Here is a 20,383-nt window from a genome sequence, read left to right as displayed (position 1 = left end):
GAGGAAGCAGAGGGGGAGGGAGGAGAAGATCTGGTTCTAGTCAAAACATCACCACGTCATAAAGGTTGCCATGTCATAATTTCTCAAATTAAATAAAAATTCCACGTAATAAAATATTTTGACATCAGCGTATTAACTATGCAACACGTCAGCACCAACTAACGCCGTTTGTTACAATTTAACGGTTAGGGTAAAATGTGTTCATTTTTACAAAAAATATGACCCAATTGAGACAGATGAAAAAATGATGACCAAACTGAGATTTTCATACAAAAATGAGGACCAAGGGAGGGTTTAAACCTATAAATTTTAAATAAAAAATGGTTTAAACCCTCGGATCATCCTCATATTTATTGGGAAATCTCAAGTGGATCCTCGTTATTTCAACCGTCTCAATTGGGTCTATATATTTGAAAAATTGAGCCAATTAAGCCCTGTCCGTTAAGTTTTCACAGACGATGTTAACAGATTCTGACGCGGTGCACACATAATATGCTTATGTATATGTCTTATATTACGTGGATTTTTTATTTCATTTGTTATTAAGTCTTGTATAAGTTTTACATGACGTGTTATATTATTTAATTGTTCAGATTAGGGATTTCTTCAGATTAGGAATGAAATAGGGTTAAAGAAAGGGAATTATTCATTTGGTCAGTGTGAGAAGACGAATTCGAATCCTAGAGAGCATTCTCTTCAACTCCGATGAACCACTCATTTGCACCGGACATGACCCAAGTAGAGGAAGGAGCATTGGATGACCAACAAGGTCGCAATCTATGGCGCGTCGCGGCCGGAACGGACAATCCCTCTCCTTCCAAACGCGTTGTTTCTCTTTGTCCCTCGAATCCACGCTTCTCTCACTTCGATCGAGAAACAAAGCCACCAAACCACTAAAATCTAGCGAGGAAAAACAAAAACAAAAGCACATAATCATTTAACTATGGCTTTCCAAGACCATCTCCAGCACGAAATAACGTTCCAACGTTTCACGAAGGAGCAAGAGCTGAGCGAGGGAAGAGATATGCAGTAAAGGCTCCCAACGACATGGCTCAACAGCATCAACGCTGCGCAGCAGCGACAGCAGAATTTCCTCGACGCCACCGCCGAGAAAATCGTGGATCGGAACTGGGGTGAGAGCAATTGCGAGTCGGAGGATTTAAGGGAATGCAAAGCGGACATTCTTGGACACCCTCTCTACGATCAACTATTATCAACGGACGTGGCGTGCCTCAGGATTGCAATGCTGATGAGTGCATATTTATGCCCACATTTATGTTTTGAAATTCAAATTTTTGATGAGATTCTTGTGTTTAAATGATTTATTTTTAAAATAACATCTGTGATGATTGGTTTTATCGGGTTTGGGAATTAAAGAGACTTAAAAATGTGATTTCAGTTGCATAAATTATTTTTGATAGTCTAATGTTTATTGATGCAGCTAGAATTAATGTTTGAATTGCAATTCTGAAAAGAAAGAAAAGGCTAAAGTGCAATTAGAGGAAATTTCTGGACTTCAGTGCAATTTTGAATAAAATAAAAAGGGTTGAAATGTAATTATTGGCAAGCTTATTTTAAAATATAATTTGGAGAAAACATATCTTAAGATATTTTATTTGATATTGTTAAATATTCTCAAAAATAATTAAATATTTTTGAATTATTATCAAACATTATCAAAAATTGATTAAATTTGTTGAATATTTGAAAGATATTAAATATAAGATAAAAGATCTTAAGCATATATAAAGAGACTTAGGGGAGGCATAACTCATTCATTCTCAAACTCTCCACTCGAAGCAAGCATCCACCACCCCTCTCACTCTTATTTTGCCATGTATTCTACTTCATCCATGGAGGGTTAAGCTTCTAGGGCTATTCCACTGTAATTTCGTTATGGATTCTGAGGTTAAGTTGAATTAATGCAATTGTTTCTTTAGATTATTGATTTAAGTTTCATTCTTTCTATGTCTTTCATCTCTCAATCATATTTAAATCAATGATTTTTGCATCATAAGGTGTTTGAATCTACATGCAAATTAATCATATGAGTTCAAGGGTTTCTAGGTTTGATTGAGAATCTACTTTGATTAAATTTAGGAACTTTCATACGATTAAACGGGATTTTGCTATCAATTGAGAATGTACTTTGATTGGTGGTAATAATTTCAACTATAACTAATTGAGAATTTACTTTGATTAATTAACTTTTAATTTGATTGAGAATGCACTTTGGTTAAATTCATTGTGAATAATCTAGAAAGGTCTTGCATTTGATTGAGAATCTACTTTGGTTAACTACATGATCACCCTCAAATTAATTAAGAATGTACTTTAATTAATTTGAAACATGAACAATTATCAATTGAACAATGATATGTGGATAACCAATGATGAATCTATCTTGAAAAAGCAGCGGAATTAGTCTATTTCATCATAATTGTTTCTAAGTTTCCTAATTGTTCTTCAAACATTCTTCTAACATTAATTCCATTAGCATAGTTTCTCACTTTCATTCTTGAGTATTGCATAGCATTCATAGGATTCAAATATTAAAAAGCAATTCCGTATTCGTTGGGAGATGACTCAGGGTTACTTTAACCCTATCTACTTTCTTGACTACTGACTTGGCAATACTAAAGTTGTCTTGAAAAATAGTATTAATTTGATAGTTTCAACGATAGCGTATCAAACGCCCATCGACCAGCTTCCCAAGATCGACACGCAGCTTCAGCAGTTGCAGCGTGTGGTGGAAAATTAGAAACATGCTTTCTTTCTCCTTATTAAATTAGCAAACTTGTTGTCTTCTTTGTACTTTGTCAGTGCCCCCAGTTTTAGAATTTGAAATAGTGTTTTCGTAAAGTGGAGGTTTGATAGGTCTCCGCCTAAAAGAAGATTGGGGAATTGGGGAATTGGAAGGATGAGTTCAGAGGTTGAATCTAATGGATTTGAAGGTTTTGATAGATAATAGGAAAGGGTTCTTCTTATAAACCCTTTCATTTCTTTCTTTTTGCTTCACTTCCACTTGTCATGTTTCTTCTTTTGACTCCTTTCCTGCAGCCTAGTTTCCTCTCTTTTCTCTCTTTTTCCAAATTTATTTTTGTACAGTAGCCTCCCCCTTTAAATTCCAGACTCTTTCTTCCTTTCATGGCTAAAGCACCGAAAAGGAACAAGAAAAGATAAAAGAACTATAGTAACAAAGTTTTTATTACTATCTTTTTTTATGTTCCAACGAGTCCTGCTCAACCCGCTCAATTTGAATTGAATGTGTTCGTCTCCTATGTTCGTCTTTTCTCATGTGTGTTCAACTCTTGTGCTCACTGATCAAATCCCTAATTCCCTTTCTTTAACCCTATTTACTTAAAACATTTCTAATCCCAAGAAATTCTTAACTTTACTAGTTCAATTTTGTGCCACGTCAAAAACTATTAATTTAAATAAAAAAATTCCATGTAATATAAATGTTTTACATTAGCAGATAAAGTGTGCACCACGTCATCATCTATTAACACCGTCTGTGAAAACTTGCACCACGTCATCATCTATTAACACCGTCTGTAAAAACTTAATGGACAGAGCTTAATTGGCTCAATTTTTCAAATATTTGAGCTTAATTGGCTCAATTTTTCAAATATATAGACCCAATTGAGATAGTTGAAAATACGAGGACCCACTTGAGATTTCCCAACAAATATGAGGGCGATTCGAGGGTTTAAACCTAAAAATATATATATATATATTTTACACAAACATTCAAAATCAAGATTATATAACTCTGCAATCAATCTAGTCAAATAGATTAACATTTTTTGTTTACTAATTTATTCAGTTCACTACTTAGCCAAATCATTACCATAACATTTCTCAAACAACAATTATAAAGCTAGCTAGTTTTACATGGATTAGACAATCTTCAATAGTAGTTAAACATTTAGATTTAAAGAAAGTGTTGAATGGAAAATTTATTGAAACACAAAGGTAGAAAAACACACTTTGATTTTATACTGGTTCATTAAAACTAAGTTAGTTTTTCTTTAAAAACCTTTTAAGAAGTTTCACTAAAAATGACCACTCAAGATTTACAAACTAACCAAAATGGTTATACGAGTTTCACCACTCCTGGTATCAATACTAGACCAATTGTCTACAATGTTTAACTCCATTAAGTTAAACTTTACAAGTTTTTTAATTCACTTATGAATATAAAACAACAAAGTGTTTTGAAATCTTACAAGATAGAAGATAACTCTCTAAGAGAGGACAAAATCAATACAATGAACTTCTAAAAACTTTTCAAAAAATCTTCTTAAAGATAAGACTAAAGAGATTAGAAAAAGACCAAAGAGTGTAGCAATATTCTTGATCGATAACAAAAGTTTTTCTCTTCTCTTCATGCAAAATCCTTTATGTAGAATTCTTCAAAAAAGATCTATTACTCAGAGACTTTGACTTTCTTCAAGGGATGTAGCCTTTAAGATAGAATTAGAAACTATGTCGTGTCCTAGTAGAGCAACTGTGTTGAGCGTACAAAAAGAGCAGGCTAAAGCGTGTAAGAGACATTCCTTGAATATCTTCCTATCTCTTAACGTCATTCTAATTCTAAGCACACATAACAGACAAAGGAGTAATTTTTTGTTTTGTAAAATTGCTGAAAAAAATCATGAACAAAGAAGTTCTGAGGCGTGTAGATCATTGTCCTTAAGGACTTATACGTAGTGTATTGCGGAAGTCTCTCAAGAAAACAAGAACTTATTAGAAAATTTTGAAGATCTCAGAACTAGCAAGGAACTCTAAAGAAATTAAAACAAATAAACCCCGAATATAAAGAAGATAAGAAAAGAAAGGAAGAAAAAACTTAGACGAGAGCTTGAGGAATAAAGTTTCCTTTTGAGAGGAGAATAGAAAGATTGATTTGGTGTGTTTTTTGGAATGCAGGAAATGCTCTATTTATAGAGCATAAACTTGGTCAAACTCGTTGTCACGGTTATGAATAATAAAATTTGATTGTTGGCACTTATGAACTTTAATGAGAGAAAAAGAAATTTGCACTTATGAATGTCAATGTGAAAATAAAAATTGTTGGCTACCATTTAAAACTAATGTTTCTTTTGCAATTATTATTATTTTATAACATTTTTTTAGAAAAGAAAAGGAGAAGGATGAAACTAAGAGGAAGGCGAATGAGAGAAAATGTTGTGTATTTAGGAATGAAGGAAATGCTTTATTTATAAAGCAGAAACTTAGTCAAAATCGTTGTCACAACAATGAATAATAAAAGTTGACTGTTGGCACTTAAGAACTTTAATGAGAGAAAACCAATTGTGATTATGAACGTTAATGATAAAAACTATTGGCCAAAATTTAAAACTAATGTTTCTTTTGAAATTATTATTATTTTATAACACTTTGAACGTACATGCATTAAAAAGTTAGACGACCTAAGCGTTTAAGGATGACACTAGTACTAATGTTTAGCGTTTAGAAAATAACGTTTAGTGAGGTTATATATATCCTAGATGGTCTAACTTTCTTTTAGACGCTTTTGTGAGTAGACGTTTTGTTATGAACTCTATAGTGTTTAGTGCTTATCAGGCATGCTTTAGGCACTTTAGAGTAGCATTTATTGCTTCTAACATATTGACAATTAAGCAATATTTCATTTTAGACGTTATATTAAACTTCAAAAACAAATTCTCATATGATCTTGTCTTAACCGTGCTAAATTTGACCTGCCGCAAAGCTTGGGAAGAAGAGGACTATGCAATGGAGAAAATGAAAATGCCTGCTCTAGGGCACAATCTAATTGTTCAAAATCTTATCAAAACCTTTAAATGGACTTAACTAAAGACATGGTAATTGATTTTACATAAGTGAAAAGTCGCTTCTTCATTGACATGATAGGAATGGGTGATAGGTCATCTTTATGATTCACAATCACACAAGACTAAGGAAAAGGTATAGTACAAAAATATGATTGCATTCTTAATATTAGTCTATTAATGAACACTATGACACCATGCCACAAACAATGCTATGCTTTATTAACATTTTCAGAAGTTCTAAACAGAAGGAAGAATAGGTTCTAAATCAGACATATTATCATGTGTGCATAACTCTATAATAAATGAAAATGAAGTGGAATCAGAATTAAAGGTTGATAAGCAAATGAGGAATACCAGTAGGATGGCAATGGATCGGATCAGGCACGGATAGTGCCTACCGCAACCCGACCCGTCGGATAAAACTGTACCAACTATCCGACCCGCTACCCGTGCGGGTACCCCTTTAGAAAATACTCGCGGATATTTTAAAATTTGCAGGTACCCGCGGGTACTCACAAAAAAAAATATTTTATACATTTTTAAAATAAAATTTAAATAAAATTACAAAAAAAATATAATATAATATAAATTAAATTAAATTTTAATTTTAATTTTAATTAAATTTAACCTAATAAAATATTATTTTATTTTATTTTTAATTAAATTTAATTAAAAATATATAAATTAATTTTATTTTTATTTTTTGCGGGTAACGGATACCCGCGGGTCGAGTAGTATACGATCCCCACCCAACCCGTTTAGAAGCAGGTATTAAAATACTCGCTACCCGTTACCCGTTACTCGCTGGTAGTAAATATCCGTGGATAGTAACTATCTGTCACGGATTTTACTTGCAGATACCCGTGCCCGCGGATTTTTTTGTCATCCCTAAATACTAGACATGTGCACATGATCCTTAAGAGACCTGGAAGAAGCACATGTGTGAAGTTTCCTAGCTCAAAAATGTGTGGGTTTAGGTGTTGACAAATAGGGTACAAATATTCTGTTAGAGGAAAGAGAAAAAGGGAAGAAAAGGAGACGATTACTCTTCTCTCTAGGAACATTCTTCTCTGTGAAAACTATCTTTCAGTGTTTGCAATACCTTTTTAATGTATGGTCATCATTATTCATATATCATGGAGGAATAGTGGAACCTTGGCCATTAATAATATCATTGATTGATGACTCATTATGTTGCTCTGTTACTTAATACATGCTTTGTTTCTTTTATCTATAAGATTTGGTGCTCTTGTGTACGCATGTGGCTTACAATACGCGTCTCAAACACCTAGCAAATGACGTAAAAAAGATTTTGGAGTTGATAGAATCTCGCAATGCTAACTACAACTTACATTTTCACACTCTCGAAATGAGTATAAACGAATTGGTTAAGAACATCGTTGATACATCATTGGGTTCGACCATGAAGACACCTCTGTTTTAAGAGGTAGTTCCATGGTATCAAATGATGTCTCAAACTAATCCCTTGGTGTCATGGTTTGTCTTTACCAAAACTCTTGAGCTTGAATTCGGCCATTCACCGTATTAATGTCCTAGGTCTGATTTTTTAAGTTGATGAAAAGTGAGTTCATTCAGGATTATTATGCCCAGTTTAATGCTTTAGCTAATCGAGTACAAGATGTTACCACAGAGGCTTTGCCTGATTGCTTTATCGGGGCTTAAAACCTAAAATTCGTCGAGATGTTGTGGCCCAAAGTCCCACTACATTAATGAGATCAACGTCATTAGCGAAGTTGTATCAAGAAAAATATTCATACAAATCTAAACTATATAGTCCTTTGTCTACTTCTAAAATACACACCACCATTACATGCCCTCCTTTGTCCCAAACAGTGAAGTTTACAAGCCTTCCTCCACTCCTTTCGACACCAACACATTTGACCTTCAAACCAATCAACATGAAGAAATTGTCACAAATTGAGATTCAACTCCGTAGAAAGAAGGGATTGTGTTTTACTTGTGATGAGAAACATTCACCTGCTTATAAATGCCTCAATAACCAACACTTATGTTTGCAAATTGTTGGAGATGAGAATATAAGTCTTGAACTTAAGCAACTAGACCATAATAAATAGTTGGATACAATAAACACTCTTGAGCACCATTTGTCTTTTAATGCTTTAAAATGATTTTCTGGTGTGAGCACGATGAGATTTAAAAGATTTATCAATGGTATGATTATACAAATGATAGACAAACAAGGTAGCGTTAATTGTTCAAAGGAAAATACTTTTACAAATGAAAATTTTCTAGCTTAAAGTCCAAAAAAATAATGTATACTCAAATTAATGTACACTTAAATTGTCTAACTAAAATGAACAAACTCTGATTCAAGCATGTGAGAACAGGAAAAAAAAACATTTCGCATTTTCAAATTCTGCACAATAGCTCTCACAACATACAAAGAAAAACACAACAAAAAGTAAATATTTCTCATCCAAATCCAATATACCCGAATTCAAAATCAAACACAAAAACACATTTAAATTTTAAAAAACACCAAAAAAGATACCATCTTCTCTTTTTAAAAACGAAACATAGAATCCCAACAATCTAAACTGTCAAAAATCGATTAAAAGAAAACCCAAATAAAATAACATATGTGTGGATTATAACTGTTAATGAAAGAGACGACGACAACAACATGAATGAAAGATATTAGTTTGGATAAAGGAGATAATTGTGTGAACAAAATGAGTTATATGAAAGAAATGAGGGTAGATGAGAAAATCTCAGTAAATTTGATTAGTATGAAAAATTTATATAAAAAGTGAAAGAAAAAAAATTATGAAAGAGAAAATTTGTTATCTAAATTTTTAGATTAAAAATAATTTACGATTCATATTATATATAAATTAGTATGAGCTTACAACTTACACTAATATAAATAAATATTGAAAATATATGATATTAAAGTTGACTTAATATGTACTAGTTTAATTAAATAAAAAAATAAATTGATATTAACTTAAATAAATATTAAAATTAAATAACATGTTTAATCTTATATATTTTTAATATTTGTTTTAATTAGAATCATTTAGTCATTAGAAAATTTAAATCTAGTTATAATCACAAAGGTGGTTAAATCAATTCTATTAACATTAGTTAAACATATTAATCTCACACTAACATAAATATTTATTTATTAAAAAAATAAAAAATAGCTTCACTTAGAATCGACTAAATTGGTTTTATTAATTGTTCAATAATTTGCAAATAATTTTACTTTCTTTTACTTTATTTTTTGAATTAACATTTTTTTTTGTTATGTTGAGATAGCAAAGTCTGGTAATATCACAATTTAGTTATTTGATAGATATTTCTTCTAGCAACCCATTTTTTCTTTGCATCCCCTAAAATCATATATTTCCATTTTATCCTTATAAATTTGTAATAAAACATGACCTTTTTGTTGAATTACTGTTACTAAACCTCCGTTTCTTCACATTCTTCCGGTAGGGGTAGGGGTGGGTGGATTGTGCATTTGAGAACGTGTTACCATATCTGAAAACATGTTTAAGATTAAATATTTTCAAACAACTTTGTAAATATACATTCTGGATTTAACGATTCTTAAATATAATTCCAAATCCAGTGAGATATAGTCGAAAATAAAGATATTTTTTGGAATATATATATACAGATCCGTTAACATATTCCGGAATGCTTAATTCAGAAAAAATTATTATTTTCCGGAACGTGTAATCCAGAGAGTGAATTGACAAAGAACAAACTTGCTTTCAAATATTCCACACGAAAATTTCCATACTAGGCTCAATTCATGTTTAGTATTTGTAAATTTTAGGCTTCAGTTCGAGAACTTCAAAATGGAGCATCATCTGAGAAAGAGAGGAAAGAGATCGATTTCCAGATTCTGAAGAGACCCATGTTGGAGTTCCAAAGTGAGAACATTGAAATAGTGAGAAGCTATGCATGCGAGCCTACACGTCAAGTGAGACTATTCAATGGTGTCTTGCTATTAAAGAAACATATTCGGAGTTAATTTACGTAAACATTAAAGATAGAAAGAAAATAACAGAAGAAAAGTAACTTTTATATATACATGTATTTTATTCAGTTGATACATAGTGAAAAGTTGTGTATCCAGTGACAGCATTTAAGTAACATAAAGCCAAAACTTTTAGTTGGTTTCAGTTATATCCAACAGCACCATCATTAATCAAAGCAGAGACGTGTAAAGTGTATTTGATTGATAAAGAAACATGAAGTGGGTTTAGCAGAAGATGAATTTGGTGGTTTGATTTTGAGGGTCCATCTGCAACACAACTGACCTAAAACCTTATCTGTCATACTATGAATGTGTTAGGTCGTTTGCATACAAGAACACTTTATTGGAGTTGGTTTTACTTACAAAATATGCAAGTACACCAGCAAAGAATCAATGTTTACAACATTATAAACTTGGATTCTTAATTTTTCATTTAATTCAATTCAGTTTAATTAAGATATTCTTGAACAATTCTAATCGTGATGTTATCAAATCCATCAACATCACCAACTACTCAAAATGACTTCAAGGTTTACAAACATATCTTTAAGTTAGCACCTTTTGGGGTTTATATTGCTAAGCTTATTAAGCTTTTTAAAATTTCTAATGCTATGAGAGACACAAGGATGAAGGAAGAGGAGGATGTTTAGTAAGAGAAGAACTCAATATCCATGACAATTTGTTTTTCACAGTTTTGAAATCACCAGCAGGTTTATACTTGTTAACAGCTAAAAAAAAGAAATTATATATTGACTGTTTGAAAAAAAATATATTTTAATTTTCCTTTTACGTTGAAGTAATTTCCAAAGTGAATCACTTTTAAATATGAAAAGATCAAATTGGATATTTTAAATGAAAGTAGATTAAATTGATTACAAACACTAAATTAAAAGACTACAAGTAAAAATCCAGACATAAATATATCATATTCTTAATTATTTCTAAAAAAAAAAGTTGCTATAAATCTTAAAAATTTTCAGTTCTCCATTAATAAATTTCATGATTCTACAAATTTTAATAAATTTTATCTGATAGATAATGCGTTAGATAAAAAAAAATACTTCATTTGTAATTCATGTTAGAAATATTACTTCTAGACAAATAAGTTAGCCTCCAACCAGCATTTTTTATTATAGTTCATATACTCGGTTTAAATATAAAGAAATGCTAACCAAATTTATAACTTTATTTCTTTAATGTTATTATTTCAAAAAAATATTCTTATATTTGAATTTAATTATAATTCTCAATAAATATGACTAAGAACAATTAAGGAAATGTATTTCATTTAATTATAATAGATATAAATAAACTTAGTTAATATTTTTAACAAGTAAAAAATCAGATATTTTCATTTTAGTCAAGTATACTAGGGATCGTTAAGTAAAAATAATATCACATGAAAAAGACATAAAACTAGGTTTTAATTTTAACTGGTTAATAATTATATACAGAAACCTAGTACTATTCCCTAAAGTCATAAAGTGCAACCATATGTCTTCCTTCAAAATAACGATATAGATTATACAGCATAAAAAGTAATTCACCTATGTTCTGCGAGTAGATTTTGTGGTATTATATCTCAATACTAGAGAAAACATATCCTTCATTGATTTTCATAACAGTTATGCACTTTATAGATGCTTATAATTAACTAAGGTACACATCAAACAAGAGGAACTTTGAACTTGTGACTTTTCCATCTTTTGAACTAGATCCTACTCTGTGGACAACCTTAACTGCAGCAAAGCCATTAGCATCATAGTACTTCCCAGTGCCTCCAATAACAGCAACATGTGACTCAAACACATCACTCTTGTGCACTCCAAAAAGTCTCAGTCCATCCTCATACCCACTCTTCAAGAAACTTGCTGTGATAGCCACCATGTGGCTACTTCCATCCTCAGAGCTAACAACATACACTCCTTCTGCTTTTCCAACATTTTGCAGTTCATTTCCATCACTTTCAACCAGTTCCTCATCTATTGATGTTACTGATCCATACTCCAGCTCTTCAAGTGTTGCTCTGGTGGGAAAAGAGAAGCCAATAGCAGACAGATCTAGGGTTTGAGAAGGTGCATTATTCACTGGAATTTTTGGAGTGGATTGGGGTATTTTATCACTCACATTACTACTTGTTGGTTTCTCTGAATATTGTGTGCTACTACCATTCAGCACATCCCTCATTAAAAATGTTATCTTTTGATGGCCATGGTTATGGTTAGAGGATGGAATATTGGCAAGAGTTCTTCTTGCTGAACAAAACTCACTCATGAACAAAAGTAACATGAATACCACCACAAGAGAAGGAATTAGTCTACCCATTGTTGCATAGCTTTCTTTTCACAATACTTTGCATTTTCATGCTTGATTCATATATATATATATATATATATATATATATATATATATATATATATATATAGGCTTCAACTAAGTGTGGTAGTTAGATCGTTTGACTTAGAACAAGCAAAATTAGACAGTGGATTAAACTCATCCAACATTTAATTTTTCACTTGTAATTGTAGAATTTTGATTCTCTACTGAATTTTTAATTCAATCTCTTGTGAATATATTTATGGAAATTGATTTTGACGATTTAAAATATATTTTAAAAAATAATACATCAATATGAGTATATTAATAGTGTTGCCATGGTGCCATAAATTTGATCATTGAGTGACAGATTCTACATACTAAGCATTAGGTCGTTTCATGAAAATCTCTCTCAGTGTGACGTTTCATCGTTTGTCACTTGCCATGTCGTGGACCAACTCCACATGTTGTTATCTCTCATTTCTGAATGCTGAAAACTTCAATTGGAGTGGTTCCTCTAATAAAAAAAAAACTTTTAAAAAATTTATACAAATAGACAAAAAAAAATTATGTGCATAATTATAAATTTTGGATTTATTTAACAAGTTGAACTATATTTATCGAATTTCACAAATACCAATTATTCCCCACCTCTCACTCCGGGGTTTAAATTTTTCTTTAATAAACTTTTTCTACTTCTAATTAATTATTTAAAATAAAGAAATATATAAGTTATAATGTTAATAAAAAATATTATCACTTCAATATAAACTAGATAAAAAGTTGTTCTATCTTATACCTTTATCTTTATCCCATACACACAACCTAAACAATGAAAAGTTGTCTTGTTACTACATAAAAATGACATTTATCTTCAATTCATCGTAAATTTTTTCAGTTTTGCGAGTGGTACAAAAAGTAAGTATCTCACGAATCTTCTCAATTTCGTCATTACAAATCGACAAAAGTAAACAGTTTTATCATTTTATTTCATCGCTCACAAACTCATATGAACAATAGAATGTGTTTAAGTGAACACAGGTTTTAAAGATAAAAAGAAAATAAGAGAAGAAAAATAACGGTTATATTATAGTGAAAAGTTGTGTATGAGTGAGTGCATTTAAGTTACATAAAGCCAAAGGTTTTTGGTGGTTTTAGTTATATCCAACAGCACCATCGTGAAATCAAAGCAGAGACGTGTAAAGTGCATAGATGATTGATGAAGAAAAATATTTTTTTCAAATGGGCAGATATGTGATATCATCTCTCTAGATTAAAAAGCTAAGGAGTGGGTTAGATTCGCTTTTGCAGAACATGAATTTGGTTGTTTGATTTTGAGGGTCCACCTGCTTCAACACAACTGACATAAAGCATCATCCATCATAGTATCCATGTGTTATCATCATCTTTCTTTTTTTCGACAGACTATTTTATTAGGAGAATTCAATTTACAATCTTTTTTCTATCTTTCAAATTTACTAAATCAATTTTATAACTTGTTGCTATTTCCCTTCAATGCACCTTTGCATGAAGCTGCAGACCCATCAACTTAATGCCATACAGGCCAGAAATATTGGAAAGAAAATAAACATAAAATTTTGTTCTATAATTTAGAGGAATTGTTATAATTAACCAAATTCTGTGAGTCTAAACTTTACTTTTGGATAGAAATAAAAGAGTAAAATAATATATAAAAATGAAAATTCATTAATTTATTAATTAATTCATTGTTTTAAAGTTTTTGAATAAAAATAACGTTAATATAGATTAGACTTAGGTCTTATTAATATTAATGTTGTATCGAAATATATATAAAGTAATAAGATTTAGGACTTTGCCAAAAATAATGAGGAGGAATATGAAACTACAATATACGAAGGTAATATGCTCTGTTTTTGTCAATTGTATGACGAGAATGGAGAACATTTCGTGTTTTCTTAATTATCGTTTCTCAAAAAGTTGTTTTGGATATTCAATAAATCATAGAAGATGACAGTAAAATATATTTTATGCAACATCGTCATACCCACGAGACACAAAAGCTACCCCACTTATTAAAAGGGTTATGAACACATGACCAATTTTGTGGATTGTTATTATGGGAGGGGTTACGCAGTTATTATAACAACTATAACATATTTCATTTTTAATATAATAAAAATACAAAATCATAATTTTAATAAAAAAATTTAATTTCACTAATTTTGTTTGTACTGTAGTAATGATTAAGGCAATTGAATACATATTTGTTCTTCAGTTACATTTTTATTAAATAAAAAACATTAATGCACAATCTACTTTAAAGGGACCACTCAGAATTTTAAATTTCTAAAATAAAAAGGGAAAGTTCCTTCAAGGTTAGGTTAATTACATATTAATATTATTTTTCAATAAACACAAAGGACAATTATTAAAGACCAAATAATATTCAATTAACTTAATCATTGAAATTCAAACAAAATTAACGTAATTAAATTGTGTTTTAAGATTGTTATTTTTTGGATTTACTAAAAGTAAAATACGACAATATTTGTTGTAGTGACTCGATCTATTTACCCTATTAGAGGAGAGACCCCAAATAATAATAAAAACTTTGAACTTGTCACCTTTTCTTTTCTTGAACTAGGTCCTACTTTGTCAACAATCTTAATTACAACATAGCCATTAGCACCAAGTATTTCCCAATGCCTTCGGTAACTACAACAAGGAACTCAAACACATTAATAATGTGCAATAAAAAAATTAAGGCTTTGTTTTTGTAGGGATTTGAGAGAGATGATTTGGGGGAGATGATTTGAATGGATTTGAGTTGATTTGAGGGTAATTTTTTGTTGTTTTTTTGAGTGGATTTGTGGGTAATTGAGAGTGGATTTAGAAGTAAAGTTTGTGAGAATTAGTGTAGGATTTGATTGATGTGACAGATTTAAAAAATTAGTTTAATTGGTAGAAATTAAAGATTACCAAAATACCCTTAGTAATAAAATTAATATAAAATTGTAATTGTTAATATTATATAGGGTTAAATATGTTTTTGATCCCTTAACTTTCACTGAAAGTTGGAATTAGTCTCTCTTCAAAACTTTGGACTAATTTAGTCCCCAAACTTTAGAAATGTGTGAATTTAGTCCTTTTAACCAAATTTTGTTAACTTTATTTGATGTTTCGAACGCATTTCTTAGTTAACATTGAAGCAAAATTGTGTCAAACGGTATAAAAAACTCAAATACTATCATGAAACGCACTTGAAACATCAAATAAACCTAACAAAATTTAGTTAAAAGGACTAAATTCACATATTTCTAAAGTTTGGGAACTAAATTAGGTCAAAGTTTTGAAGAGGGACTAATTCCAATTTTCACACATGGCTTACATCACTTGCTTACTTGGATGCTCCCGCTAGAGACATTCATAAGTTGTGATTGGGTGAATATCAGCTAAATCCATGAAAGCAGGGGTAATATGGGGTAACATGGACATTTGATCATGAATCATTTCAAATCCGCGCATATCATCAAAGATTGAAAAATTCACTTATCTCGCTTTTCTTCGCTTTCAATCGCTCGCTAATCATTTCAAACGAACATGAAATCAGTTTATCCGTCATCACAAATACATGTTAACAGTACAATACCTGAAAACGAACACAGCCTAAAGGATTGAGTAGGTGCATTAAGTGGAAGTCTTAGAGATGAGTGGAGTATTTGACCATTGACCTTAGTAATGGTTGGTTTATTTGAATATTGTGTACTACTACCATTGAACATACCAATCATTAGAAATGTTATCTTTTAATAGTACTGGTGAAAAATTTACTTTAATATAAACTAAATGTGATGCAAGAAATAATTCATTTTACGTATGTATAACCGTAGACATAAAGAGTGGACATTTTTATATCAATGTAGTGAGGAACTGGTGCAAGTGCTATATTTTTCATGTTAGACAATTTTGATTATGTAAAAATCACCTTTATCATATCATTATTATTTAGGTGTTCTCAAGTACAAAAAGTGATGGTTTAACCATTAGAGAGATTTAGAAATCAACCAAGAGGCGATGATAGCACAATCATCATGGTATTCTCCCTAACATTGTGTTCTTTTACATGAATTTAATATTCAAAGAGAATATGAAGCGCGGATTTGCAATCTTATTTATGTTTGTTTGGACATATTTAAAGGTAATAGGGAGAGCAAATTTGGGAGATTGGAGCCATTATATAGTTTCGGGTATTTGAAAAGATTTAAGAATGAAATAAGTTATTTTACATAAATAAATTCGTTTTTTTGCAAAATATATCACATGGTCCAACATTGTTATTTTCACAAAGCTACTACATTTCTTTGGAGTAGTTTGAGGTGCTCGAGGTTCCCTTATGAGATTCGAGTGTTCCTCCCTACACCTCACTTGTTTCAACCTGCACATCCCAATTGACAGTTATACCCTTCATTTAATAAAATCTAAAAAGTGTAATGATGATTTAATTATTTTTCAAACACCAACAATCCTTATTTATGTACTATTGTAACGTAACTCTTGCGTGTACTTTAAATCTCATTTTTTTGTTAATTTTTTGTTATTAAATGATTTTGTTATTTTGTATTTATTATATACATTTTTTAAGTGTTAATTATTTTAACTTTTAATTTAATTTATAAAATGTTTCTATTTATATAATATGTTATATGTTGTTTTTAAATCTTTCTCTAAGAAGATCTCGTCCCAGCAGCTTTGAGAATGAATTCACGGAAGAAAGCACACCTCGATGCATTCTAATGCTTTAGCCTTCCAAATTCAGAAAACAATAATAAAGCAAATGAAAAAGAAGGAAAAGCTTGATCGTAGTTCAAGCTGCGACAAAGTGTGAAACCGCATTTCCAAGTGTGGCAACCGCATTTCCAATTGTGGCGCGATATGAACCGCACTTCCAATTGCGGTTAGATCGCATTTCAAATTGTTTCTCAACCACACTTCTAAGTGCGGAAAACTCTACAATCCTTCTTCCGGAGAGCTCTGCAACTCCTCTTCCAACTTGTGTGGTCACAGCATCGACTTTCAACTCATCCAGTCCAAAAATGCATGTAAACAGCAACAAGTGAGGGAGGAGGGGAGGATGGGAGGAGCACTCTATGCAAGAAGAGAGAAGAAAGGGGTGTATGCGACAGGAAAGTAAAGTTCTGACAGGGGCATAGTTGGAATAATAAAAAATAGGGAGGTGCAGGACAAGACTGGTGAGGTGTAGGGAGAATCACTCATGAGATTCTTCAACTATACGGGAGAGATTCCTGAGTTCAGAGGTGATCATTCATAACTTATCTTTTAATTTTGTTGACCATGCATAGGTGAATGTCTTCAATGAGTCAATAAATTGTTGGTAGGTGTAGTTTATTGATTAAGTAGTGGTAGGAAAGCTATGTTGTGCATTTGTCCTCGATGCTAGAGAAAGTGTGGTGTGTTTCTACTCGAAACCATTTTAGGTAAGTTCCAAGATGATATGTGTTATGTGATGAGTGTGGCAACTGTACATGGTTCATGGTCAAGAACCCATAGCAGGGGTTGGGTTGTGGTTCATGGTTCATAGTTTGTGTGACCTCATGAATGGCATGATGCATGCCACCATGGAGTTTGTAGTGTTTGGGGAACTGATTCTTTTGTTTTAACTGGTTCTTGAGTGGTTGAAGGACATGGAATCAGTTTTGGGAATCAGTTTTTTTGTGGTTGGAACTAGTTCCAATGGTTTTGAAAGTTCTCAAAATTTTGCTTTGTGTTGCAATAAGTAATGGAGTGGTTCAAGGAGGTGTTTCAAGGGTTGAGCGACGAAGACGTGTAGTGGTCATTAGTGGAGGTAATGTCACAGTGATTGATGGTGGAGGTGATGTCATGGTGATCGATGGTGGAGATGACTTCGGCATTAACCATTAGAGGTGGTTCAATGGTTCATTTTGGGTGGGTTTTTTTTGTGGTGTGTAGTTAGGGGAGTTGGTGTTGTGTGCTCGTCATGGAGGTGATGACGTTGGCATGTGTTTTGCTTTATGAAAAATTTTCATATTACTTTGATTTGAATCTCATTAAAACCCCCACATTTTGTTGTAGGTGATATATCCTGAAAGGAGGTGTTATGTGGCTTTGGTTTCATGATGTAATATGAGTTATTGATCAATTTGGTTTTTAAACTTATGTAGACTTCTTATAAAGGTACGATATACAAGTTTTATGCATTGTATGTCACAAATAATGTATTAATCTGAAATTATATTTTTTTTTAATGAAATATTGTAAATATTGTAAATATCTGTTCTAAGTATATTGAATATATATTTAAGTTCTAAGTATGTACGTTGTGTAGTATGAGTGAGAAAAAATTTGAAAATATTGTAAATATCTGTTCTAAGTATTTTATTTATTAAAAAATTTGAATCAGTTTGATAAGAAATTTATCTAATTTTATTCTCGTATAAAAAATCTATATTTATGACTTCTTCTTTATTTATAAGTAACATACTTATATTTTTTTTTTATATGTAATTTAGATGGAAGAGGAATTAGATGTGTCATTTTCCATGTTGAAGATGTAGTAGATGATGTTATTGATGTCAACTTTAATATAGTTACACACTTACACCGACAATTACAATTGTGCACAATAGTGATCGTACTAACAATGTTATGCATGAATATATTGAATATATATTTAAGTTCAAGAAATAGTGTTTAAGATTTTGTCCTAGAGAGAAAGCGTTATAGAGAGTAATTAATGTCTTACCTAGTGCATACAAATCGATGTCATGACAATATTCAGATGGGATCAAAGACATTTATTGACCTATGTTAGCTAGTAAGGGCAATTGGGTTAGTGAAGGATGTCGTATAGTACATATTGGAGGAACAAGTTGCTAAATTTCTACACATCGTTGGACACAATGTGAAGAATCATAGTGTGTCACTTTTCCTCTATCATTATGGGTCGACTGTAAGCAAACATTTTCATAGTGTGTTGGATGCAATTTTAACTTTGGAGTCAGAGTTTTTAATTCAATCGACGACGATAGAGGTATATCAACATGTCCTCAACAATAGTTGATTTTACTCATACTTTAAGGTAACAATGACCATAATTTTATTTCTATTTTTGCAAAGTACATGAATGAAACAATTTTCATTTACACTTTTAATTTGTTTGAATTAGGATTGTCTAGGGGTCATGGATGGAACTCATGTTCGAGTAAAGGTTCCAAGATCTTAGGCTTTCAACTATCGAGGAAGGAAGGACTGACTAACTCAAAGTGTCTTTGTGAGTGTGATATGAAATTCACATACATGTTGGTCGGATGGAAAGTGACAAAATTTGATTCAAGAATTTTGAAAGATGTCTTAACGATTTTTATTTTGATTTTGTGTTATATGTCTTCAACTCAGATGGAGGGCTTACATGACGAAGAAAATCATCTTAAAAGATTAATCTACCATTAACACCAAATTTCAGTTATTGAAAAATTAATCCTTGCAAGAAAAAAACTCCTTCAAATTAATCCTTACAAAAACACATCCTAAATAATGCGAAATAATAATGAGATTGTGGAATGTGTTGCATAAACAATTGTATAGTATCAACATATATTGTGGTATAATTATATGGCAAAGAAGATGTCGAAAAAACATGTTGGTATATAGAAAAGAAAATAAACATGAAAAGAGTTTTCAACATCAATTATAGTTAAATATACATCAAAACAAATTTGATCAAATATAACTAATGTAAAGAATTTTCTTAAATTTTAATTTAATATAATGTTTATTTTTTAAGTCGACTTTTTGGCAAACTAACATTAAAAAAAAGTTATGTTAACGATGTTTTTTTGTTCACGATTGAAGCCTAATTATATACACGAAGCATACAAATATAAATTATTGTCAAAAGAAAGGGATGCAACAACAATAACAATGACTAGACTAATTCCTTCTCTTATGGTGATATTAATGTTAGTTTTGTTAGTGGCTATGTTTACTTGAGCGGGAACTCTCGCCAATATTCCATGCTCTGACCATGGCCAATTGTGGTGCTTAGATTAACTCGTGGAATGCTAAATAAGTAGCCTTATTAATTAGACTGATTGACTTCGAACAAGTAAGATTAGGTACTGAATAAATGAAACAATTAATTAAACTCTCCCAATAATTAAGTTAATTTTTCACTTGTGACAGTAATGCTGCC

General features: G+C 31.1%; 1 protein-coding gene across 1 annotated transcript; it reads right to left on the bottom strand.

Annotated features, from left to right (window-relative positions):
* Positions 1–11,444: 11,444 nt before the first annotated feature.
* On the bottom strand, positions 11,445–12,213 carry LOC108327278 (dirigent protein 25). The gene has a single exon (XM_017560999.2). The coding sequence runs from the start codon at positions 12,178–12,180 to the stop codon at positions 11,506–11,508; it is 675 nt and encodes a 224-aa protein (XP_017416488.1). The 5' UTR covers positions 12,181–12,213; the 3' UTR covers positions 11,445–11,505.
* Positions 12,214–20,383: the final 8,170 nt, after the last annotated feature.

Source organism: Vigna angularis, chromosome 2, assembly GCF_016808095.1.
Source record: "Vigna angularis cultivar LongXiaoDou No.4 chromosome 2, ASM1680809v1, whole genome shotgun sequence".
NCBI classification, from domain to species: domain Eukaryota; kingdom Viridiplantae; phylum Streptophyta; class Magnoliopsida; order Fabales; family Fabaceae; genus Vigna; species Vigna angularis.
Note: the sequence above shows the minus strand (reverse complement) of the source record. Positions and strands in the feature narration are given on the sequence as shown.

Excerpts from the sequence above, each read along its gene's own strand:
- LOC108327278 (XM_017560999.2), bottom strand. The coding sequence starts at position 12,180 with ATGGGTAGACTAATTCCTTCTCTTGTGGTGGTATTCATGTTACTTTTG.